The 27,605-nt window shown below is 36.2% G+C and overlaps 1 protein-coding gene across 1 annotated transcript in view; it reads left to right on the forward strand.

The window, feature by feature from the left end:
* ATG4C (autophagy related 4C cysteine peptidase) overlaps positions 1 to 27,605 on the forward strand; it is an 85,616-nt gene that overhangs the window by 26,677 nt on the left and 31,334 nt on the right. Inside the window, exons 2-3 of the mRNA XM_007164341.2 lie at positions 1,636 to 1,774; positions 8,607 to 8,690. Of these exons, the coding sequence (XP_007164403.2) occupies positions 1,699 to 1,774; positions 8,607 to 8,690 (160 nt within the window). The 5' untranslated portion in view covers positions 1,636 to 1,698. The remainder of the gene's footprint in view (positions 1 to 1,635; positions 1,775 to 8,606; positions 8,691 to 27,605) is intronic.

The raw sequence follows: 27,605 nt of genomic DNA on the forward strand, positions 1-27,605 counted from the left end.
GAGCCACCAGGGAAGTCCCCCTAATTTAATGTTCCCTATTTAAGTGATTGGCATCAACTATTTAATTTCACAAGCCAGAAACCTGGGTGTATCTTTGACATATTCCTCTTTCTCACCTTTCACATCCATTTTATCACTGAGACCTAATGAATTCTTGACGTTTCTTCATATGTCCATTTCTGTCCTTCTCCACTGCTCTAGTCCAAGCTACCATCTCTCTCATCCTATACAGTAGTAGTAAACTCTCACCCTTTACTCTTGTCCCTTTTCAATCTGTTCTCTGTGTTGGAGTCAAAAAAACCCCAAACAAACCCACAGAATCTGATTCTGATATTCCTGTTTGGAACCAGTTGCTCTTTGGATAAAGAACAAAACCCTTAACATGGTCTACAAGGCCCTGTGTGCTTCGGCCACTGTCTAACCCGATAGCCACATCTCATGCCACTTTTTTGGATTCTGTGCTTAGTCGCATTGGCTTTTTAAATTCTTCCGGTGGACCATGCTTTCTTCTGTCACAGTTATAATGTATAATTAGTAGCTTCTAATACATATTATAAAACGGAATGCCTATTGTCAGAGAAACAAATGTATCGATACCTTTGAGTTGATATTTATAACCCTGAAAGGATAATGTTCTGTGTGGCATTCTTTTCTTGAAAAGAAAACTGTCTGTGAATTATTTCAAATAAGCTCAAACATTTTCAGTTATAATTTGTTCCTCTTTCAGATTACATATCACGTATATCAATTTTCCCTCAAGTAAGTTAAATACTTATAAGCTACATTTATTCTTATTTTAAAGTAAGAAAACATTGTCTTGTAAATTTAAGCCATTCGATTTTTTTTAAAATGCTGGGCTTCCCTGGTGGTGCAGTGGTTGAGAATCTGCCTGCCAATGCAGGGAACACGGGTTCGAGCCCTGGTCTGGGAAGATCCCACGTGCCGCGGAGCAACTGAGCCCGTGAGCCACGATTACTGAGCCTGCGCGTCTGGAGCCTGTGCTCCGCAACAAGAGAGGCCGCGATAGTGAGAGGCCTGCGCACCGCGACGAAGAGTGGCCCCCACTTGCCACAACTAGAGAAAGCCCTCGCACAGAAACGAAGACCCAACACAGCCATTAAAAAAAAAAAAAAAATGCTGCAGTAGGAAGCAAGGATGTATTGGAAATATAGGAAATGCCTTAATTAAAAAAAACAACTAGGCTTTATATGAAACTAGTGACTTAATCAATAGAAGTGGAAGCCTCCATTCTGAAGATAGCCGCCATTTCTTATACGATTTCAAATCACCCTCTCTGATTACAAATGAAACAAGTCTTGAATAATCTCACGAAGACTGACTTGTGTTACTAAGTTATTGTTCTTAATTGTGAGTGTCTGGGGGATTTTGTTTGGTTTTGTGTGATAATTTTTATTGTACATAAAATATACAACAATAAAATATATTTTGTAATTAAAATATTTTTAGAGTATATTGTATTCTATTCTGTAAAATGAAAAATTGATTTGCTCATTTCCAGTTCAAGTTGTATTTAATCACTTAAGTAACTTTAGCAGATAGTGCACCATATAGATAGTGCACCATATAATATGTACTCATTACTTATTTTTCTTTAACTTCTTTTCTTTATGTCAGAACAAAAGTCTAAACTTACAGAAGAATGCAATCAAGTGATGGCTTTTTCTTTAGAATCTGAATATGGAGGCCACAGGAACAGATGAAGTTGACAAGCTAAAAACTAAATTTATATCTGCTTGGAACAATATGAAATATAGTAAGTATCAAGATTTGAAAACTGTATAAATCCAAAGAAATATTTGAAGACATGTATTATCTCCCTTATTAAATCACTGACAATTGCTGAGATTCTCTTTGAATGAAATATTTCTGTAAGGAATGTAGATAAGAATACTACCTGAAGAGAGAGCCAAATACCATCATAAACATTGCTTAGAAACTCAGGCATATCATGTGGTCCTTTAAAAAAGAAAATTCCAAAGAAGATAGAATTTATTCAGGTGATGATAATACCTCAGATTTTCAGACTCAGCATCAGGCAACCTCATGTATGAACCAGGAAGCAAGCAAAATAGACCGCTGAACACACAAAGCAGACCATTTAAAGTTCACATGCTGATACATATGACTTTCTTCTAGGAACACACTCAGATTCTTATTTTTAACTTAGTTACTCTTGGTTTGCATACAAATCCAATAAGGATCATATGGTGGTTTTGAAGCCCACTTAAGACTAGAAACAAATTGGAGATGAAAAATCCTTCAAAGATGGAGAAATACTCAGCAGAACCAGTTTCAACTGGAAGAAGTTCATATCCATAAGATAGGAATGATAAAATTTAGTAAAACCCCTTGACAGTGCAAATTCAGGTAAAACACAATTGGCTGTTGGCTCCTGGTTCACTGGAAGTCATGGCCAGCTAGCTATTTAGACAGTTAAAACTTGATAATAACTTGACATTGTATTTTGAAGATTATAGACATTAATTTTTTGAAAATTGAGATTTAAATCATATACTACTAAAATTCACCTTTTTAAAGTGTATGATTCAGTGGTTTTTAGTACACTCACAGGAATGTACAACCATCATCACTATCTAATTCCAGAACATTTTCATCACCACCAAAAGCTACCTTGTACCCATTAGCAACTACTCCCTATTCCTCCCCACCTCTCCAATCCCTGGCATCCACCAGTCTACTTTTTGCCTCTCTGGATTTGCCTATTCTGGACATTTCATATAAATGGTATCGTATAACTTGTGGCCTTTTGTTTTTGACTCCTTTCACTTGACATAACGTTTTGAAAGTTAATTCATGTTGTAGCATGTATATATCAATACTTCATTCTCTTGTACGGCTGAATAATATTTCATTGTATGGATATATCACATTTTCTTTACCCACTCATTAGTTGATAGATGTTTGGGTTGTTTCCACTTTTTGGCTATATGAATAATGCTGCTATGAATATTGTATACAAGTTTTTGTGTAAACATATGTTTTCAGTTCTCTTGGTTATATACCTAGGAGTAGAATTGCTGGATCATATGTTTACCCTAAGTTTAACTTTTTAAGGAACTACCAAACTGTTTTCCAAACTGTTTTCACCATTATACATTCCTACCAGAAATGTTTGAGGGTTTGAATTTCTCCACATCCTCAGCAATACTTGTTAATGTCTATCTTTTTAATTAGACCCATTCTAGTGAGTGTGAAGTATCTCACTGTGAGTTTGATTGTATTTCCCTGATGAACATATGAAGTTAATCCTCTTTTTATGTATTTATTGCCAATTTGTATATATTCTTTCAAGAAATGTCCATTCAAATCTTTTGCATGTTTTAAAATTGGGTTGTCTTTTTATTATTGAGTTGTAAGAGTTCTTTATATATTCTAGATAAAAATCCCTCAGCAAATATATGATTTGCAAATATTTTCTCCCATTCTTGGATTGTCTTTTCACTTTCTTCATAGTGTCCATTGAAGCATAAAACTTTTACTTTTTTTTTTTTTAATTTTTATTTATTTATTTTATTTATTTATGGCTGTGTTGGGTCTTCGTTTCTGTGCGCAGGTTTCCTCTAGTTGTGGCAAGCGGGGGCCACTCTTCATCGCGGTGCGCGGGCCTCTCACTATCGCGGCCTCTCTTGTTGCGGAGCACAGGCTCCAGACGCGCAGGCTCAGTAATTGTGGCTCATGGGCCCAGCCGCTCCGCGGCATGTGGGATCTTCCCAGACCAGGGCTCGAACCCGTGTCCCCTGCATTAGCAGGCAGACTCTCAACCACTGCGCCACCAGGGAAGCCCAAAACTTTTACTTTTTGATGAGGTCCAATTTACCTATTTTTTTCCCTTTTGTTGCTTGTGCTTTTGATGTTGTATTTAAGAAACTGTTGCTTAAATCAAGGTCATGAAGATTTGCACGTATTCTTTAAAGAGTTTTTATCTTTTTAGCTCTTGTATTTAGGTCTTTGATCCATTTCTAGTTAATTTTTGCATATGATGTGAGGTAGAGGTTCCACTTTATTCTTTGTATGTGGCTATCTGGTCCCAGCATCATTTGTTTAAAAGAATATTCTTTCTCCATTGACTGGTCTTGCCACACTTATCTAAAATCAGTTGACCATAGATGTAAAGGTTTATTTCTGGACTCTCAATTCTATTCCATTAATCTGTATGTTTGTTCTTATGCCAGTAGAACATTCTTTTGATTACTTTAGCTTTTTGTAAAATTTGAAATTGGAAAGTATGATTCCTCCAACTTTGTTCTTCTTTTCCAAGATTGTTTTGACTGTTCTGGATTCCATGCATTTTCCATATGAATTTTTGATCCTCTTATCAATTTCTGCAAGAAATCCAGCTGGGATTTTTATATAGATTTTAGTGAATCTGTAGATCAATTTTCAGAGTATTGGCATATTAACAGAATATTGCCATATTAAGTCTTCCAATCCATGGGCATGGGATGTCTTTCCATTTATTTAGGTCTTTAATTTCTTTCAATGATGTTTTGTAGTTTTCTGTGTGCAAGTCTTGGCACTTCTTTTGTTAAAGTTATTCCTAAGTATTTTATTCTTTTCAATGCTATTTTAAAATGAATTTTCTTCATTTCATTTAGACTCTTCATTGCTAGTATATAGAAATACAGTTGATTTTTATGATTTGATCTTGTATCTTGTAAACTTGATAATCTCTTTTATTCTAATAATTTTTTGTGGATTCATTCTGTGTGTAAATCATGTCATCTGCAAACAGAGGCTTATGTTCTTTTTCAACCATTTAATCTGATGGATAGGTTATATGATGAAGATTTCATTTATAAGGTCTGAACATTGTCATACAGGTACTCAACACATTTCAGCAGTGACCTAGGAATTGTTATTTAACCTATTATTTACATATGTGTAGCTTTCCCTATCTAGATATTTAAGTGGGCATCATAAGATTATGGTAATCCCTAATCTCTGAAGAACAGATTGTTCAGGGTAGCTACATGTTCTAGATAGTTTTAAGTTAGTTTTATTTTTATTGGTGAAAATTATTCTAAAATGTTGAATGTATTTTCATTGTTTAGAGTTTGTGTAGTATGGATGGTTTAAGAAGGATTAAAATCGATTGAGCACCCACTAGTATGTTGTAGTTTATGTACCTTCTCATTTAAATTTCATATCTTTCTGAGTTAGATATCTTTCTGAGATTTAAACCTAATATGTTTCTAAGGTATTCTTTTTGTGCAAATTAGAAAACTGAGATTAGGTGACATATTCAAGGTTGTATATCTAGGTAAGTCTTGAAACTTGTATTCAAACCCAGCCTCCCTTGCTCCCTATTCTTGCTGTTCTCTGAATACACTGAACATAATTTAGGATTATTTTTTATCAATGTCAATATTATATAAAGATGGAACTAGAAATGGCATAGCACTTAAAATTTAAAAGAACTGGACCTTACTTTCTTTTTTTTTATTTTTTTTTATTTTTTTTTATTTTTTTTTATTTTTGGCTGCGTTGGGTCTTCGTTTCTTTTTTTTTTTTTTTTTAATTTTATAGCTACTTTATTTATTTATTTATTTATTTTTGGCTGTGTTGGGTCTTCGGTTCGTGCGAGGGCTTTCTCTGGTTACGGCAAGTGGGGGCCACTCTTCATCGCGGTGCGGGGACCGCTCTTCATCGCGGTGCGCGGGCCTTTCACTATTGCGGCCCCTCCCGTTGCGGGGCACAGGCTCCAGACGCGCAGGCTCAGTAGTTGTGGCTCACGGGCCCAGCTGCTCCGTGGCATGTGGGATCTTCCCAGACCAGGGCTCGAACCCGTGTCCCCTGCATTAGCAGGCAGATTCTCAACCACTGCGCCACCAGGGAAGCCCTGGACCTTACTTTCTTGAAAAAGTGTTTCATTTTTGCTCCCCCCCCATATTTACATGACTTTATGAGGTATGTAAACTTGATTTCCTTTTTAAAATATTAAGAAGTAAATCATCCTTCTGGGTGTTTCTGTTCCTCCAGAAAATCATTATCATCTCTACTATTTCTGTGCTCTTTGGCTTGTTTGCATCTTTTAAAGCCTGGCTTGTGATTTTCAAATTGCTGACTTAATGGACTATCGGTTTTTTGGTAACATTTTGTTTATGGTAGCTAGTCTCCAAAGACAGTCCTCAGTGAATCACGTTTTGTGTTGTCTCTTTTCTCATATGAATCTGGGCTGGCTTGTGTCTCATATCAAGCAATAGAATGAGTTAGAAATGAAGCTATGTCAATTCCAGGCCTAGCCATTAAGAGACAACTTCTGCCTGGTGTGTGCACTATAACTCATTGCTCGTGTAAAATGTAGATCGTTGCAAAGCCTCAGGCTCTGACTTGTCAGATTCACCTTTCTTTTCTTTCGGAAGGACTGGTGACTGGTAAGAGGGTATACAGGTAGAGGGTAAAGCATAGGGAGAAAGAGAGAAGTTCCTCCGTAAAGGTTTTTTGTCTGTTAGTTTTTGAGGTTGTTTTTATGAAGTTCTTAGGATTTGCTTTGAAGTATTGCCTTTTGGGGAGAGGGGATTGTTATCATTTTGGGGATTAGAATCATTCTAGTATGGTGCTAATAATACTCCTATGAAACAATGTCTATAAAGCACCTAGCTTAGTTCCTAGTATAAAATAGATGGTCAGTAAATACTATTTTCCCATTGGAGTTCAGAGAAGAGAATGAGAGATAGGTGGGAACAGGAAAAGATGTCTTAGAAGTGCATGTTTGAGTCAGAAGAAGAAGATTTAAATGGATTTAAATGGGCTGATATTGGGGAGGATATTTTTGTTATGGAATAGTATGAACCAAATAGTAAAGCCCACTTTGAGTATAGATGAGAAGTAGTGGAAAAGATGACTGTAAAGGTGATTTGTATCATATTGTGGAAAGTCTTTAGTATCACAGAGAAGTTCATTATAAATCTGTTAGGTAATGAATCATTGAGGATGGTTTTTGAGCAGACAAGTTACCTAATCAAAGCTGAGCCACAGGGAGATTAATTTGGCAGGGATATGTGGCATATGCTAGAGTGGGGAAAAACTGATTACAGATAAGCCATTTTGGGGGAGTGTTGCAATAATCCAAAGCCTGATTACTGTATTTGACTTTCCATTCTTTCTTTCTTTTTTTTTTTTGGCTGCGTTGGGTCTTCATTGCGGTGCTTGGGCTTCTCACTTGCAGTGGCTTCTCTTGGTGCGGAGCACGGGCTCTAGGCTTCAGTAGTTGCAGCATGCAGGCTCAGTAGTTGTGGCACGCGAGCCCTAGAGCATGCAGGCTTCAGTAGTTGCGGCACGTGGGCTCAGTAGTTGCGGCACGCAGGCTCTAGGGTGCGCGGGCTTCAGTAGTTGTGGCACGCGGGCTCAGTGTTGTGGCTCGCAGGCTTTGGAGCACAGGCTCAGTAGTTGTGGTGCACGTGCTTAGTTGCTTCACAGCATGTGGAATCTTCCTGGACCAGGGATCAAACTCATGTCCCCTGCATTGGCAGGCAGATTCTTAACCACTGCAGTACCGGGGAAGTTCCTCCATTCTTTCTTTTTCACTACCAAACTCAGATACTTGCATGATTTTTATTATAAATACATATTTTAATTTACTTGTTCTTTATGCTTATTTGTATTATAGTACTTAAGGGAGCACTTTCATAAAAATCGCTCATTTAAAATTTTGTAACAACTCTGTTAAATATAAATGTTAGTCTGCTTAAGACTAGACCTAAGTCTCTTAACTCCCAATTTCAGATTCTTTTTATTTATATGTTCTTGCATTTTAGGAGCTGCTTTTAAGTCTGCCATTAGCACTCAGGAATTTCATACACTTAGGAATATTCAGGAATGTAATGGGCAAGTGCTTTTCTCAGGAAATTGAGAACTATTAATGGCAACATAAAAAACCAAAAGGAGAGTTCCTTTTAGATATAGACAGTTTAGTAGGAAGAAAATTGGAAGAATTAGAGTTTGCAACTAAGAGTTGAGGATTGGGGATTGGGAGGTGGAAAATTGAGATGAAAATGTCTGAAAGCTTTATACATCACTTTCAGAAATCCTCATTTGGCTGAAATGATGGGGTAAAAACAGATTTCCCTAGGAAACTTCAGAGATCCACTTTTATCATAAGCATTAGTGTACTGTGTGATTTTTTCCCTAAATTACTTCACTGGAATTTTCAAATACTTTAAACCTTTAAAATATCTAAAATGGAAGAAAATATAAGAAATTGGTAACATGTGTTGCCTTTGGGAAAAGAGGTTGGTGTCAGGGAAACTGGAGTAGAATTTGTACCTTTTAAGTTTTATACCATAAGAACATTGTGACCTGTTTGAAAATAAATTAAAACAGATTTTTTCTCTGCCATGTTCTTTAAGTGGGCAGAATGTGGTTAAAATACTTTGCTTTATTTGAAAGTAGCATAAGTAGTCTGTATTTTCAGTTCATTGTCAAAATACTTTTGCTACACTTGTAAAAAATGCACATCCATAATTGAGAATTGGTGATTTGAAATTAAATAAAAGAAAATGCTGCTGAACTTTTAGTCTGAAATCCTTTAATTGCAAAACTGTTTTTCTCTTTTTCTCATTTAGGTTGGGTGTTGAAAACAAAGACATATTTTAGTAGAAATTCCCCTGTATTATTGCTTGGAAAGTGTTACCATTTTAAATATGAAGGTAAGTGCTAAATTTGTGATCCATTTAAAAATCTTTGTAGAAATTCATTGTGTAATTGTTTTCATTATTTTATTTCCAGATTAACCTACTTTTGACATATTTCTTTTTGTTTTTTACTTCCAGTTATTTTTATTGTGGTAAAATACACATATCAAAATTTACCATCTTAGTCATTTTTAAGTGTACGGTTCAGTGGTATTAAATACATTCATAATGTTGTGCTACCATCATCACCATTCATCTGTAGAACTCTTCATCTTGTAACACTGAAATTCTGTACCCATTAAACAATAACTCCTCATTCCTCCCTTCCCTTCAGCCCCTGGCAACTGCCATTCTACTTTTTATGCCTATGTTTTGGCATTTATCTTTTAAAAACCTGTATTTTATGTAACACATAAAATACTGCCATATGGTTTGGGTTTCTTGTGAATTCCTTGAAAATAAAGTTCATACCGTCATACACCATTTGTTATATCCCTCATAATTTTGGACTTACCGTATGAGTGCTAAGTAAATATTATTTGAGTCAATATCTTAATATTCTTTATCAAGTTCTCTGATGATAATTTTAAAATATATGATAATAATTAAAAGTATCACGTTAGTTAACGTAAAAAATGGTAAGTTTTCCAATTCTTAAGGATGCTCCAATTTCTGAAATTATTTACTGTATTTGATGTTTCTGAATTTTCATATATCCTCATCCTTTCTGTAATTATCCTATATTTTCTTTTAATAATTTATGTCCCCTATTGAGTGCCTATTATGTGTCAAACATCATGCTAAACTCTTTGGGAAATGTCTTTAATTCTCACAACAAGCCTACAAGGTAGATTTAAGTGTCCCTATCCTATACGTTTGAAAGCCGGAGTTTAGAGAAGTTAAATAATTTGTCCAAAATCACACAGGTATTAGATGACAGAGCTGAATTTTAAACCAAGACTATGTTTCATTTTAATACTGGCATTCTTTGTACTATATGTCTTTGCTTGGTATTTTGTATGTATGAGTGTGTGTGTTTTTTGTGTGTTTGTGTGTGTGTGAGAGAGAGAGAGAGAGGAGAGGGGAAGAATGTATGTGACAGTATGTGATTATCAAGGCTTTTATTCATTTTTTTGATTGATCTTTTTTGGTCACATCAGCAGTTGTCTAAAGCCTAAATGGTTTGTAATAGTAACAGCTGACATTTATTGAGTATTTATAATACGCCAGACAGGATTTTAAAGTAATTTACATGTATTAACTCATTGAGTCCTCACAGTATTCTTGAAAGATGAGTAGGAAGTTGATGGATAAAGAAGGCATGCATTTTAGGTAAATAGAATGGCATGATGAAAGCAATAGCACTGAGATGTTAGACAGTATATTTAGGAAACAGAAGTGTCCAGTGTAACTATGGTGGGAGAGAATTATGAAAAGGATCAAATTATGGAGGAGCATCTTGAATGCTGTGCTAAAGAGTTAGGTCATTTGTTTACAGGCAGAGGAGAGTACGGGCTTTAGGGTGAGACATATGTGGGTTTGAATTTTGGCTCTTTTTGCTGATTAGTTGTTATTTTTGGCAAGTTATGTAATTTCCCTAAGTATTAATGATACCTATTTCGTAGGCGTTTAGTGATATGCCTTGTACATGTAAGCATTCTAAATGATATTATTATTCATGATAAAAGGAATGTGAGAAAAAGTTATTAGAATTGTTTTTAAGGATAGCATTATATATTTTTTGGAAGAAATACTTTGAGCAGTAAGTGGATTCTTGGGGGTCCTCAACTCGAGATGAAAAGTAAATGATATAGGAGATACAAATGAGACAAATAGAAGACTGTTTTGTTTTGGGCTAGGATTAGGGATACAGGGAAAGAAAGACAAGGGTATGGGGCTTGGGAGGGAGAAAGGAGAGCGAGCCAGAAGGGTGGTTGGATTCTGCATGTTCACTGAGAGGTTTCCTTGTTGACGTGCTCTGGTCTTCAGCAAAGTCAGGTAAGTTTATGAAATGCTTGATGCAGGAAAAGTTCTTTTGGAAAGGGAATGGATTTGGCATCTGGAATGAAAAAGACAACTCATATCATTGTAGGAGTTAGAAGCGGGAGGGGAGGAACCAAGAGAGTTTAAGCTGTGTAGAATTAACAGAAATCTGCAGGGCTAGCTTTGAACTTCTACATGTCACAGAATTTTTGGTTCAAGCAAGTTTTCTAAGTTATCAGAGAGATAGGGGGTGGTGTACCCAGCTTCTTAACTACAATGGTTATTATTATCCTAGGTTTTTGAACAACAAAATACCAGATTTCATTTAATTATTTTCGGTGATCATGTATTGAGAACATGCTAGCTAGGACATTGATCTTGCCCAGAAGGAGCATATGATAATCATAACTAAATACATGCTTTAGAAAAATAACTGATAGCAATGTAGAAGAACCATTGGAAGTCAGTTATCAGGCAAGATACGATGACTCTGATATAGGGCAGTGGAAATGGAGAGGATTGACTTGAGATATTTTAAGGTAGACTTGATAGCATCTGACAAATGATTGGATTTGAGGTCATAAGAGAGAGAAGATAAAGAATACTTAAAGCCTACTGTCTTGGATTATAGGTAGTGTTAGTAACCAAATGTGATATACTAGAGGAAGTGTGGATTTTGCGGGGACATGTAGTGTTTGAAGTAGGCCATTTAGAAGTAAACAGTCTGAATGAAGTAGGTGGTTTAGAATTGATTTGTTAGTTATTTTCAAAGAGGTAGCATTTGAGGCTAATGAATAAGGTCACATTGATGGAAAGTATAGGTGGAGAATATTCATCTCTAAGGATCTACTGATGAAGAAGAATCAGTGAATGAAATTGAGAAGGAGTAGGCAATATATAGGACAAAACCCATGACAGTATTTTATCATAGAGACTGAAGGAAAGAGATTTTCAGGAGAAAAGTTGGGACAAAGTGCCTAATGCTCAAAAGAGGTTAAGCAGGAAAAAAACCTGAGTAGAGGCTGTAGGATTTGTCAGCGAGAAATTGCTGATGACTTTTGAGAGATCAGTTTCACTGGAGTGGTAAGGATAGAAAAGTAAAAGCGGTAAAATTAACAGCAGCTAACCTGCATTTACTGAGTGTGGCTCTTTGTTATGCACGAAAGCCAAAGTGTATTCTATTTATTTATTTATTTGGCTGCATTGGGTCTTCATTGCGATGCGTGGGGTTTCTTGAGTTGCGGCGAGCGGGGGCTACTCTGTTGCGGCGTGCGGGCTTCTCATTGTGGTGGCTTCTCTTGTGGAGCACGGGCTCTAGGCACACAGGCTTCAGTAGTTGCAGCATGCGGGCTCAGTAGTTGCGGCATGCAGACCCTATCGCACACGGGCTTCAGTAGTTGCAGTGTGTGGGCTTGGTAGTTGTGGCGCGTGAGCTCTAGGGCACGCGGGTTTCAGTAGTTGTGGCACGCCATTGTGGCTTGCGGGCTCTAGAGCACAGGCTCAGTTGTTGTGGCACATGGACTTAGTTGCTCCGCGGCATGTGGGAACTTCCCAGACCAGGGATTGAACCTGTGTCCCCTACATTAGCAGGCAGATTCTTAACCACTGCGCCACCAGGGAATTCCCCAAAGCGTATTCTTTTAAAGATTTATTGGTTATGATATCGGGGTAGAGAACTGCTTTTATAAAACATAAAAACACAGCCTGTATAGGAAAATATTGATGTATTTGACCAAATAAAAATTTAAAAATCTGCATCACAAAAGACACCATAAACAAAGTTTAGAAGCAAGACAGAGAGAGAAGATATTTGTATACGCACTCTCATTCTCTTTTTCTCTCTCTCTGTATTGGTATATGTGTGTGTGTGTGTGTGTGTGTGTGTGTGTGTGTGTACATTGAAGATCTATCTGTCCATCTGTTATCTCTTCATCTATATCTTAGACAAAGGATTAGTCTACAAAATAATATGAAAAACATGGACAATTCAAAAAAAATGAGCCAAGGAAATGAACAGGTGCTTTTAAAGTAGAAACTTAAGTGGCCAAACATAAGAAAATGTTCACCACAGTAATAAAGGGAGTGCAAATTAAAATGAGATACTGTTTCTTAGTTATCAAATTTGCAAAAATTTGAAAGCTTCATGATATCAAATTTTAGCAAGGTTGTGAAGAAATAGGAACTCAAACACTGCTGATGGGAGGCAACTTGGTACAACCTCTTCATGAATTTGAAAGTACTTAGAAAAATTGATAATACATACAACTTAGGATCTAACAATTCTACCTTTAAGTATTTACCCCAGAGAAGTTCTCTGTATATGTGTAGAACACTTGTACAAGGATGTTTATTGTAGCTTTGTTGAAATAACAAAAAATATTGAAAACAAGTATGCGCTACTAGTGGATTAGATGAATAAGGTTATTCATTCATTCCAAAAGTATTTATTAAGAGCCTGTTATGTGCCAGGCACTGGGGTTACTGCTGAAAGTATTGCAGGCACAGTACTTACACTCAAGGAGCTTACAGTCCAGTAGATGAGAGACATTAAACAAATAATTACAAAATTATTAATTTCATTATGATAGTCATGATAAAACAGAAGTACAGGTTCTTATAAACAGAGACCAAATTAGAAAGGATGTGATTGGATCAAATAAGCAGAAAGTCCATTTCAAAATAGCTTAAAAGCAGTAAGGGTATTTATTATCATTCACAAGCGGAAGTCCTGACGTAGGGATGGCTCTAGGTTGGTTAATCAGTGCCTCTGTGACATCATCAAGGACCCATGTTCTGTCCATCTTCCTACTCTGCTAATCTCAGCGTATTGGTCTTATCTTCATCTACCTCTCCCATAGTAACAAGTGCCTATCTTAGTACCATTATAAGACATATGGCAGATATGACAGAATCCAGTGGAAGTAGGACTTTTTCTTCTTTGTTTTCTTTATTATAAATATGAATTTTTATTATTTTAATAATTTTATATTATTTAAAATCTTTACATTTAAAAAATTATGAATTACTCATACACAGAGAAGACAAAAGCCTTGTGTATACACTTTCAAGAATAGTAATGAAATTTTATTAGACAAGAGAAGTACAACATTATGAATAAGTTTTAATCTCCTTGTGCTTCTACCCAACTGTAGTCCTTCCCATGCCAAAAAACTCTACTATCCTAAAGTGGTGGAATTTAGTGTTTCCTATTTTTGACCTTTTTGAAAATGAAATCGAACTATGTTTTGCTTCTGTGACTTGCTTATGGCTTTTAAGGTTGTGTTTTTAAGATTTGTCCATGTTATGTGTAGGTTCTAGTTTATTTTTACTGCTGTATAATATTCCATTGTATGAATTACCACAAATTATTCATTCTACTATTGTTAGACATTTAGTTTGCTTTGGTTTTGCCATTTTAAATAGCGTATAATAGTACATTCTTGTATTTTTGTAGAAATAAGACTGTAGTCTCAGAAGTTTTTGAAATACGACATTTGCTGTTTAAAAATGTCTACATGCAGAATGAAGGGAATGAATCATTAGCCAGAAGAATATCATATTTCTGTTCTTATCATCCACTTTATAGATTCTCTTTTCTAATGAGTTAACCCCAAACCACCTTCTTACACCTTTCTAGGAATTTTTTGGTATCCTCAGAGAGGAGGAGGCCCTTGTACTTAAAAGCATACAAATTTAAGTGAGTCAAGTATAATTCTGAAAACAGGAGGAATAACACTGAATAAGATCAAATACACATTTGAAAAGAGATTTCAATATACATTTTGAAAATAAGAGGGGTCACAATAATCAAGGTAAGGTAAAAGGGAATTAGAATATTTGTTCAGAAAAACAAAGGGATTATGACATGGTGGAAGTAACATATTAAGGATTTTTTTTGTTGTTAATGAAGTTTTAAAACTTTTGAAATATGTGACATAAAGGTCTGTTGATTATGGGGGACTAATTTTCTTTATTATTTCTCCTGTTGTGGGTATACAAACCCATATTATGTAAAGGTTTATTAATCCTATAATTATGGTATTACTTTGGTGAATTTCTAGTTCATAACAGTTGTCCTAAGGTTATTGTTCTGTTTTGTCATGACTTTCTTTATAGCTTCAACAGAAATATAATATTCTGTTTATCGCATTCGAAATATTTTAATGCTAACCTTTTCTCTCTGTGTGTCATTATGTACTCATAGCTTTTTAGATTTACTGTGCATTGGTCAATCTCCACCAGATTTTCTCTTAGATGGTTCAGGACATGATGGGCCCAGAGACCATTAAGGAAAAACTGTATCTGTGGTTATCTCTAGTATACCAGTTCTATCTTAGGGACCCAAATGATTTAACATGAATAACAGAGATAAGGCTCTCTCCTTCCTAATTTTGGGGCTGAGGAGCATCTATAGACAATGATTCTAACCTACGGACAAAAAAAACCCAAAATAGTGCATGGAAAAAAGGAAAAAAAAATAAGTAGAGAGGGTAGCACAGAGGCTAGAAAATAATAAAAGTTTTTTCTGCACTGAAACCAGCCCAGGGTGGAGCTTTGCCTAGGGATCTCTTTATAGGACATAAAGGGCATGAAAGTAAGGTATCAAGGGGTCTTCCTTTGTGTGCTCTTGGTTCTTGTACTATCTCTACTATTTTCAGGGATCTGTGTTATTCCACATGTTGCCAAGATTATGCCCAAATGTTGTGGAAATAAGATCCCACAATTTGGAATTTTTTGAAACATGACTTTTGCCATTTAGTAAGAAAGGGTGTGCAGGATGAAATCAATTGTTTATAGGTATATTACTTGATTTGGAAAATTTCCAGATCTTGTTCTGTTATTGATTTTTAATTTAATTCCATCATGGTCATAGAAAATATTTTTATGACTCTAATCTCTTTGAAGTTATTGAGACTTGCTTTATGGTCTAAATATGGTATAACTTGGTAAATGTTCTTTGTGTGCTTGAGAAGAATATGTATTCTGTTACTGGAATGTTCTATAAGGACAGTTAGGTCAAGTTGGTTAAGTTCAAGTCTTCTCTCTTCTTGCTCTGTCCTACTTGTTCTACCAATTTTTATGAGAGGGATATTGAAATCTCTGACTATAATTGTGGATTTGTTTGTTTCTCCTTGCAATTCTATCAGTTTTTGCTTCTTCAATTTTGAAGCTTTGTTATTGGGTACATTAACATTTAGAGTTGTTATGGTCAGTTAATGAATTGACCCCTTTATAATTATAAAACCCTTCTTTATTCCTGGTGATATTTTTTTGGTCTGAAATCTACTTTGTCTGATATTAAGCTTTCTTTTGCTTAGGGTTATATGGTATATCTTTTTATGTTCTTTTACACTTAATCTATTTTTCTTTATATTTAAAGTTCGTTTCCTGTAGGAAGTAAATTGTTGGGTCTTGCTTTTTTATCCAATCTGATAATCTCTGCCTTTTAATTAAGTTGTTTAGACTACAGGCATACCTCGGAGATATTGTGGGTTTGGTTCCAGACCACTGCAATAAAGCAAATATTTCAATAAAGTAAGTTGCACAAATTTTTTGGTTTCCCAGTGCATATGAAAGTTATGTTTATACTGTATTATAGTCTATTAAGTATACAATAGCATTATGTCTAAAAAAATAATATATGTACCTTAATTAAAAAATACTTTATGGCTAAAAAATGCTAATCATCATCTGACAACACAGGGTTACCACAAACCTTCAATTTGTAAAAAACGCAGTATTTGCAAAGCACAATAAAGTGAAGAACAAAAACAAGGTATGCCTGTATTCACATTCTATATGATTATTGATATAGTTAGGTTTGTCTGTTATCTCACTATTTGGTTTCTATTTGTTAAATCTGCTCTTTGTTCCCTTTTCCTCTTTTTCTACCTTCTTTCAGATTGAATATTTTTTGATTTCTATTTTATCTCTTTATTGGCTGGTTAGCTGTAACTTTTTATTGTGTTATTTTACTGGGTTACTTTAAGGTTTTAGGGTATATCTTTAACTTATCACAGTCTACCTTCTAATGATATTATACCAACTCACATATAGTATAAGAACCTTAGAGTAGTGTACTTCACTTCCCTCCTCCTGGTCTTTATGCTACTGGTGTCATACATTTTATTTATTTGTATCTTATACATGCCATAATACATTGTTATTATTTTTGTTTAAACAGTCAATATCTTTAAAGAGATATAAGTAATAAGAAAAATAATATATTTGCTCATATAGTTATCATTTTTGGTGTTCATTCCTTTGTGTGAATCCATATTTCCTTCTGCTAAAATCCATTATTTTCCTGCTTGAAAGACTTATTTTAACATTTCTTATAGTGCAGGGTGTGCTGGTGATACATTCCTTCAGCTTTTGTGTCTCTGAAAAAGGGTTTTGCTTTCATTTTTGAAAGATACTTTTGCTGGGTATAGAATTTTGGGTTGATGATTTTTTTTTCTTTCAGTAGCTTTAAAGATGTTGCCCTGCTATCTTCTTGTTTATTTTGTTTCCAGGGAGAAATCTGATGTCATCCTTATCTTTCTGTGTACATAATGTGTCTTTTTTTTCTTGACTACTTTAAAGATTTTTTTTTTATCACTAGTTTGGAACAATTTGATTATGATGTGAAGTATAGTTTTCTTCATGTTTCTTGTGCTTGGGTTTTGTTGAATTTCTTGAACCTGTTGTTTCATAGTTTTCACCAATTTTGAATTTTTTCAGCCATTTTGTCTTCAAATATTTTTTCTGTCTTCCCCTCTCTTCCCTCTCCTGGGTCTCCAGTTGAACATATATTAGCATGAATGAAATTGTGCCACATCTCACAGATGTGCTTTTATTTTTTAAAAAATTCTTTTTCCTCTCTGTGTTTTAATTTGGATAGTTCCTATTGCTGTGTCTTCAAGTTCACTAATCTTTTGATCTTTTCCTCAGCAATGTCTAATCTGCCATAAATCCTAGTCAGTATATTTTTCATCTTGGTCATTGTAGTTTATATATCTAAAAGTTCCATTAAAAAAAATCTTCCTTCCTTATCTTCCTTCCTTACTTAATCTTCTTCTACTTATCTTTTTGAACATATGTAATACTGTAATAACTGTTTCAATGTACTTGTTTGCTAATTCTAGCATTTGTGTTAGGTTGGGTTCAGTTTTGATTGGTTGAGTATTCTCATTTTGGCTTGTGTTTTCCTGCCTATTTGCATGCTTGATTGATTGCCAGACGTTGTGTTATTTACCTTGTTGGGAGCTGGATATTTTTGTATTCTGAGTATTGCATTGTGTGAATGTGCCACACTTCATCCATTTTACTCTTGGTGGGCATTTGGATAGTTTTCAATTTTTGGCATTCGTTAAGAGCCCTGCTGTGAATATTCTAGTACATGTGCTTTGGTGAATGAACATGTGTATGGATTTTCATTCAGTATGTATACCTGGGAATGTAATTGCTGGGTCATAGGGTATTCATATGTTCAGCCTCAGTATATACTACCAAATAGTTTTATAAAACAGTTGTGCCAGTTTGTATTTCTACCAGGTGTGTATGCAAATTCTGCTTGCTCTCAGCTCACCAATACTTGGTATTTTTCCATGTTTATTAGAGCCACATTTTATTTTAATTTGCATTTGTCTAACTTATGAAATTGAGCATATTTTCATGAATATTTTTCCATTTAAATATGTCTTCTATTAGATTATCTCTCTAGGTTTTCTTAATATATAATGGATATGAATCCTTTTTTGGATATGTCTATAGGAAATGTTGTCTCCTACTCCGTTACTTTTTCACTCAGTTTATCTTTTGAAGAGCACAGTTCTTAATTTTAATATAGTCTGGTTAACTTTTTTATCTTCTTAAATGGTTAGTACTTTTTGTGTTCTGTTTAGTAAATCTTTGCTCACTTTAGGACAAGATAGTCTGTCTAGTGTTTTGAAGCTGTCATTTCTATGTTTTTTCTCTCTGGTTGCTTTTAAGATCAACTCTGTCTTTCATGTGGATTTCACTGTATTCTACTCAGAATCATATATTTCTTAAAATCTGAAGAAATTTCAGCCACTTTTAATTATAGTTTTTCTCCATTCTTCTTGTTCTGTCCTTTTGCATCTCTGATAAGTCTTTCTGTTAGACTGTTTTTCATGTCTCTGAAATTCTTGTTTTTTGTATTTTCTGTTATTTTTTCTCTCTGTGCTGTGTTCTGAGTAATTTCTTTAGTTTTTCTGGTTCCTTGATTATCTTCTGAGCTTTGTATAATTTTCTATTTAACCTATACCAAATTTCTATTTTCATTTATTATATTTTTCATTTCTAGTAGTTTTATTTGGTTTTCTTTTACATGTACCTGGTCAACTTTAATTGTTTTCTGTTATTTGTCCACCTTTCAGTACCCTTCTACTTTTTAAACATATGCATACTTATTTTATCCCATACCTGATAATTACAATAGTTGTACTCTTTCGGAGTTTATTTCTGCAGTTTGTTGTACTTCTGATTATTTCTCATATTAGCTTGTTTAATTGTGATTTTTTAAAAAAATTATTTATTTATTTTTGGCTGCGTTGGGTCTTTGTTGCTGTGCACGGGCTTTCTCTAGTTGCGGTGTAATTGTGATTTTTGATTGCGATAAGCACCCTTGACTGAGCCCTCAATATTACTAGCAGGTCTCTTCTATTTCCTTTATCAGCTTTCTTTCTCATCCTTTGTAGTGGTTCTTTCAGGCATTCTCACTCTTCATAAACCTCTGCTCAGAAGTCTTTTCCATCATAGAAAACAAAAGCAAAGCAAAACAAATATTTATTGTGTACCTACTATGGACTGAACTCTGTTAGGTGCTGAACATTCAGAGGTCTAGAAGATAAACATATTTCTTCTCCTCTAGAATAGTTGAAATCTGGAGGGGGAGCAGATGTAGATAAAAAGCATTCTAGATATAATTAGTTAATACTGTGAAAAGGAAAGTCAGTCAAAAAGTGGAATAGCAGGAGTAGTAGTATAGTGGAAAGTCAACAAGACAACAAAGTTCATTTAGCATGAACAGTTTCACAATAATACTTAGAGTAAATATTAAGAGGAGACTAGATCTTAAAAGGATAAGGAATTAATCACTTTGTCAAGATAGGAGATTAGAACTATGTGTTTGGCAAGCCTCAGGATGAGCTGTGAGAGTTATGTGTTATTATATCCAATTTCAAACAAATTTAAATGTCTCCAAAGTGGAAATTTTGGCCTTATTTGTAGTGCCATATTCAGTTTTCAGGTATTTTTATTTTTATTTGGAATTAAATTCAAACTCTAATCTTGAGAGAAATTCATTGATAATAGAGATTTGCCATGTATTCGGGTTTTTTTCCCTTAACATCTTTATTGGAGCATAATTGCTTTACAATGTTGTGTTAGTTTCTGCTGTATAACAAAGTGAATCAGCTATATGTATACATATATCCCCATATCCCCTCCCTCTGCGCCTCCCTCCCACCTTCCCTATCCCACCCCTCTAGGTGGTCACAAAGTACCAAGTTGATCTCCCTGTGCTATGCAGCTGCTTCCCACTAGCTATCTGTTTTACATTTGGTAGTGTATATATGTCCATGCCACTCTCTCACTTCGTCCCAGCTTACCCTCCTCACCCGCCATTTCCTCAAGTACATTCTCTTAGTCTGCGTCTTTATTCCTGTCCTGCCACTAGGTTCATCCGAACCATTTCTTTAGATTCCATACATATGTGTTAGCATATGGTATTTGTTTTTCTCTTTCTGACTTACTTCACTCTGTATGACACACTTTAGGCCCATCCACCTCACTACAGATAACTCAATTTCATTTCTTTTTATGGCTGAGTAATATTCCACTGTATATATGTGCCACATCTTTTTTTATTTAATTAAAAAAATTTTTTTTCACATCTATATCGGAGTATAATTGCTTTACATTGTGTTAGTTTCTGCTATATAGCAAAGTGAATCAGCTATACATATACATATATCCCCATATCTCCTCCCTCTTACGTCTGCCTCCCACCTTCCCTATCCCACCCCTCTAGGTGGTCACAGAGCACCAAGCTGATCTCCTTGTGCTATGTGGTTGCTTCCCACTAGATATCTGTTTTACATTTGGTAGTATATATAAGTCCATGCCACTCTCTCACTTCGTCCCAGCTTACCCTTCCCCCTCCCTGTGTCCTCAAGTCCATTCTCTACATCTGCGTCTTTATTCCTGTCTACCCCAGGTTCTTCATAACCTTTTTTTTTTTTTTTTTAGATTCCATATATATGTGTTAGCATATGGTATTTGTTTTTCTCTTTCTGACTTACTTCACTCTGTATGACAGACTCTAGGTCCATCGACCTCACTACAAATAACTCAATTTCTTTTCTTTTTATGGCTGAGTAATATTCCATCGTATATATGTGCCGCATCTTCTTTATCCATTCATCTGTTGATGGACACTTAGGTTGCTTCCATGTCCTGGCTATCGTAAATAGAGCTGCAATGAACATTGTGGTACATGACTCTTTTTGAGTTATGGTTTTCTCAGGGTATATTCCCAGTAGTGGGATTGCTGGGTCATAAGGAAGTTCTATTCTTAGTTTTTTAAGGAACCTCCAGGGCTTCCCTGGTGGCGCAGTGGTTGAGAATCTGCCTGCCAATGCAGGGGACACGGGTTCGAGCCCTGGTCTGGGAAGATCCCACATGCCACGGAGCAACTAAGCCCGTGAGCCACAACTACTGAGCCTGCGCGTCTGAAGCCTGTGCTCCTCAACGAGAGGCCGTGACAGTGAGAGGCCCGCGCACCGCGATGAAGAGTGGCCCCCGCTTGCCACAACTAGAGAAAGCCCTTGCACAGAAACGAAGACCCAACACAGCCAAAAATAAATAAATAAATTTATTAAAAAAAAAAAAAAAGGAACCTCCATACTGTTCTCCATAGTGGCTGTATCAATTTACATTCCCACCAACAGTGTAGGAGGGTTCCCTTTTCTCCACACCCTCTCCAGCATTTGTTGTTTGTAGATTTTTTTGATGATGGCCATTCTGACCGGTGTGAAGTGATACCACATAGTCGTTTTGATTTGCATTTCTCTAATGATTAGTGATGTTGAGCATCCTTACATGTGTTTGTTGGCAATCTGTATATCTTCTTTGGAGAAATGTCTATTTAGGTCTTCTGCCCATTTTTGGATTGGGTTGTTTGTTGTTTTGATATTGAGCTGCATGAACTGCTTGTGAATTTTGGATATTAATCCTTTGTCTGTTGCTTCGTTTGTAAATATTTTCTCCCATTCTGAGGGTGGTCTTTTCGTCTTGTTTATGATTTCCTTTGCTGTGCAAAAGCTTTTAAGTTTCATTAGGTCCCATTTGTTTATTTTTGTTTTTATTTCCGTTTCTCTAGGAGGTGGATCAAAAAGGCTCTTACTGTGATTTATGTCATAGAGTGTTCTGCCTATGTATTCTTCTAAGAGTTTGATGGTGTCTGGCCTTACATTTAGGTCTTTAATCCATTTTGAGTTTATTTTTGTGTATGGTGTTAGGGAGTGTTCTAATTTCATTCTTTTACATGTAGCTGTCCAGTTTTCCCAGCACCACTTATTGAAGAGGCTGTCTTTTCTCCATTGTGTACTCTTGCCTCCTTTATCAAAGATAAGGTGACCATATGTGCGTGTGTTTATCTATGGGCTTTCTATCCTGTTCCATTGATGTATATATCTGTTTTTGTGCCAGTACCATATTAATTTGATTACTGTAGCTTAGTAGTATAGTCTGAAGTCCGGGAGCCTGATTCCTCCAGCTCCGTTTTTCTTTCTCAAGATTGCTTTGACTATTCGGAGTCTTTGTGTTTCCATACAAATTGTAAAATTTTTTGTTCTAATCCTGTGAAAAATGCCATTGGCAGTTTGATAGGGATTGCAATGAATCTGTAGATTGCTTTGGGTAGTATAGCCTTTTTCACAATGTTGATTCTTCCAATCCAAGAACAAGGTATATCTCTCCATCTGTTTGTATCATCTTTAATTTCTTTCATCAGTGTCTTATAGTTTTCTGCATACAGGTCTTTTGTCTTCTTAGGTTTATTCCCAGGTATTTTATTCTTTTTGCTGCAATGGTAAATGGGAGTGTTTCCTTAATTTCTGTTTCAGATTTTTCATCATTACTGTATAGGAATGCAAGCGATTTCTGTGCATTAATTTTGTATCCTACAACTTTACCAAATTCATTGATTAGCTCTAGTAGTTTTCTGGTAGCATCTTTAGGATTCTCTATGTATAGTATCATGTCATCTGCAAACAATGACAGCTTTACTTCTTCTTTTCCGATTTGGATTCCATTTATTTCTTTTTCTTCTCTGATTGCCATGGCTAAGACTTCCAAAACTATGTTGAATAATAGCAATGAGAATGGGCAACCTTGTCTTCTTCCTGATCTAAGAGGAAATGCTTTCAGTTTTTCACCACTGAGAATGATGTTGGCTGTGGGCTTGTCACATATGGCCTTTATTATGTTGAGGTAGGTTCCCTCTATGCCCACTTTCTGGAGAGTTTTTATCTTAAATGGGTGTTGAATTTTGTCAGAAGCTTTTTCTGTATCTATTGAGATGATCATATGGTTTTTATCCTTCAATTTGTTAATATGGTGTATCACATTGATTGGTTTGCGTATATTGAAGAATCCTTGCATTCCTGGGATAAACCCCACTTGATCATGGTGTATGATCCTTTTAATGTGCTGTTGGATTCTGTTTGCTAGAATTTTGTTGAAGATTTTTGCATCTATGTTCATTAGTGATATTGGTCTGTAGTTTTCTTTTTTTGTGACATCTTTGTCTGGTTTTGGTATCAGGGTGATGGTGGCATAGTAGAATGAATTTGGAGTGTTCCTCCCTCTGCTATATTTTGGAAGAGTTTGAGAGGGATAGGTGTTAGCTCTTCTCTAAGTGTTTGATAGATTTCACCTGTGAAGCCATCTGGTCCTGGGCTTTTGTTTGTTGGAACATTTTTAATCACAGTTTCAATTTCAGTGCTTGTGGTTGGTCTGTTTATATTTTCTATTTCTTCCTGGTTCAGGAAGTGCTTTTCTAAGAATTTGTCCATTTCTTCCAGCTTGTCCATTTTATTGGCATGTAGTTGCTTGTAGTAATCTCTCATGATCGTTTGTGTTTCTGCAGTGTCAATTGTTACTTCTCCTTTTTCATTTCTAATTCAATTGATTTGGGTCTTCTCCCTTTTTTTCTTGATGAGTCTGGCTGATGGTTTATCAATTTCGTTTATCTTCTCAAAGAACCAGCTTTTAGTTTTATTGATCTTTGCTATTGTTTCCTTCATTTCTTTTTCATTTATTTCTGATCTGATCTTTATGATTCCTTTCCTTCTGGTAACTTTGGGGTTTTTTTGTTCTTCTTTCTCTAATTGCTTTAGGTGTAAGGTTAGGTTGTTTATTTGAGATGTTTCTTGTTTCTTAAGGTAAGATTGTATTGCTATAAACTTCACTCTTACAACTGCTTTTGCTGCATCCCATAGGTTTTGGGTCATCATGTTTTCATTGTCATTTGTTTCTAGGTATTTTTTGATTTCCCCTTTGATTTCTTCAGTGATCACTTCGTTATTAAGTAGTGTATTGTGTAGCCTCCATGTATTTGTATATTTTACAGATTTTTTTTCTGTAATTGATATCTAGTCTCATAGCGTTGTGGTTGGAAAAGATACTTGATACGATTTCAATTTTCTTAAATTTACCAAGGCTTGATTTGTGACCCAAGATATGATCTATCCTGGAGAATGTTCCATGAGACCTTGAGAAGAAAGTGTATTCTGTTGTTTTTGGATGGACTGTTCTATAAATATCAATTAAGTCCATCTTGTTTAATGTATCATTTAAAGCTTGTGTTTCCATATTTATTTTCATTTTGGATGATCTGTCCATTGGTGAAAGTGGGGTGTTAAAGTCCCCTACTATGACTGTGTTACTGTCGATTTCCCCTTTTATGGCTGTTAGTATTTGCCTTATGTATTGAGGTGCTCCTATGTTGGTTGCATAAATATTTACAATTGTTATACCTTCTTCTTGGATCGATCCCTTGATCGTTATATAGTGTCCTTCTTTGTCTCTTGTAACAGTCTTTATTTTAAAGTCTATTTCGTCTGATATGAGAATGCTACTCCAGCTTTCTTTTGATTTCCATTTGCATGGAATATCTTTTTACATCTCCTTACTTTCTGTCTGCATGTGTCCCTAGGTCTGAAGTGGGTCTCTTGTAGACAACATATATATGGGTCTTGTTTTTGTATCCTTTCAGCCAGTCTGTGCCTTTTGGTTGGAGCATTTAGCCCATTTACATTTAAGGTACATTTACATTTACATTTATCAATATGTATGTTCCTGTTACCATTTTCTTAATTGTTTTCAGGTTGTTTTTGTAAGTCTTTTCCTTCTCTTGTGCTTCCTGCCTAGAGAAGTTCCTTTACCGTTTGTTGTCCAGCTGGTTTGGTGGTGCTGAATTCTCTTAGCTTTTGCTTGTCTGTAAAGGTTGTAATTTCTCCATCAAATCTGAATGAGATCCTTGTGGGGTAGAGTAATCTTGGTTGTAAGTTTTTCCCTTTCATCACTTTAAATATGTCCTGCCACTCCCTTCTGCTTGCAGAGTTTCTGGTGAAAGATCAGCTGTTAACCTTATGTGGATTCCCTTGTATGTTATTTGTTGCTTTCCCTTGCTGCTTTTAATAGTTTTTCTTTGTATTTAGTTTTTGATAGTTTGATTAATATATGTCTTGCTGTGTTTTTCCTTGTATTTATCCTGTGTGGGACTCTCTGCGCTTCCTGGACTTGGGTGGCTATTTCCATTCCCATGTTAGGGAAGCTTTCAACTGTAATCTCTTCAAATATTTTCTCAGACCCTTTCTTTTTCTCTTCGTCTTCTGGGAGCTCTATAATTCGAATGTTGGTGTGTTTATTGTTGTCCCAGGGGTCTCTGAGACTGTCCTCAATTCTTTTCATTTGTTTTTCTTTATTCTGCTCTGTGGCAGTCATTTCCATTATTTTATCTTCCAGGTCACTTATCTGTTCTTCTGCCTCAGTTATTCTGCTATTGATTCCTTCTAGAGAATTTTTAATTTCATTTACTGTGTTGTTCATCACTGTTTGCTTGCTCTTTAGGTCTTCTAGGTCCTTGTTAAACGTTTCTTATATTTTCTCCATTCTATTTCCAAGGTTTTGGATCATCTTTACTATCATTATTCTGAATTCTTTTTCAGTTAGACTGCCTGTTTCCTCTTCATTTGTTTGGTCTGGTGGGTTTTTACCTTGCTCCTTCATCTGCTGTGTATTTCTGTCTTCTCATTTTGTTTAACTTACTGTGTTTGGGGTCTCCTCTTCACAGGCTGTAGGTTCTTTGTTCCTGTTGGTTTTGGTGTCTGCCCCCAATGGGTGAGGTTGGTTCAGTGTGTTGTGTAGGCTTCCTGGTGGAGGGGACTGGTGCCTGTGTTCTGGTAGGTGGGCCTGGATCTTCTGGTGGGCAGGGCTGTGTCTGGTGGTGTGTTTTGGCATGTCTGTGAGCTTAGTATGAGTTTAGGCAGCCCTTATGCTAATGCGTGTGGTTGTTTTTTTGTCTTGCTAGTTGTTTGGCATGGGGAGTCCAGCACTGGAGCTTGCTGGCCATTGGGTGGATCTGGGTCTTAGCGTTGAGGTGGAGATCTCTGGGAGAGCTCTCACCAATTGATATTACGTGGGGCTGGGAGGTCTCTGGTGGTCCAATGTCCTGGACTTGGCTCTCCCACCTTGGAGGCTCAGGCCTGACATCCGGCTGTAGCACCAAGACCCTGCCAGCCCCACGGCTTGAAAGAAAAGGAAGAAAAAAAAGGGGAAAAGAAAAAAAAAAAACCAGTTAGAACCCCAAACCGAATGGTAAAAGCAAAACTGACAAAATCACACAAAGTAACGTACACACACACACTCATAAAAAGAAATAATAATAAAAAAAAGAACAGTCAGAACCCTAGGACAAATGGTAAAAGCAAACCTAAACAGACAAAACCACACAAAGAAACATATGCATACACAGTCACAAAAAGAGAAACAAGGGGGAAAAAATAAATAAAAAAGAAATTAAAAAAAGAAGAGAACAACCAAACCAATAAACAAATTCACCAGTGATAACAAGCACTAAAAACTAAACTGAGAGAAACATAAAAACCAGAAACAAATCAGATGCAGAAAGCAAACCCCAAGTCTACAGTTGCTCCCAAAGTCCACTGCCTCAATTTTGGGAACATTCGTTGTCTATTCAGGTATTTCACAGATGCAGGGTTCATCAGCTTGATTGTGGGGATTTAATCTGCTGTTCCTGAGGCTGCACAGAGAAATTTCCCTTTCTCTTCTTTGTTCGCACAGCTCCTGGGGTTCAGCTGTGGTTTTGGCCCCGCCTCTGCATGTAGGTCACCCTCAGGCATCTGTTCCCTGCCCAGACAGGAGGGAGTTGAAGCAGCGACTGATTAGGGGTCTCTTGCTCACTCAGGCCAGGGAGAAAGAGGGTACAATAGTCATAATTGGAATGCGGGGCAAGCCTGTGGCGGCACAGGCTGGCATGACATTGCAACAGCCTGAGGCGCACCGTGTGTTCTCCCGGGGAGGTTGTCCTTAGATCTTGGGACCCAGGCAGTGGCCGGCTGCACAGGCTCCCGGGGGGGTGTGGGTAGTAACCTGTGCTTGCACACAGGATTTTTGGTGGCAGCGGTGGCAGCATAGCATTCCGTGCCCATCTCTGGGGTCCAAGCTGATAGCCGCAGCTTGTGCCCGTCTCTGGAGCTTGCTTAGGTGGTACTCTGCCTTCTGTGGGCACATGGGGAAGGAGTCCTCTCTCCTCATGCACCCTGAAACAATGGTCTCTTGTCTCTTCAGCAGGTCCAAAGTTTTTCCTGGACTCCCTCCTGGCTAGCTGTGGCACAATGGCCTCCTTCTGGCTGT

The sequence above is a fragment of the Balaenoptera acutorostrata genome, chromosome 1 (assembly GCF_949987535.1).
Source record: "Balaenoptera acutorostrata chromosome 1, mBalAcu1.1, whole genome shotgun sequence".
In the NCBI taxonomy this organism is placed as follows: Eukaryota; Metazoa; Chordata; class Mammalia; order Artiodactyla; family Balaenopteridae; genus Balaenoptera; species Balaenoptera acutorostrata.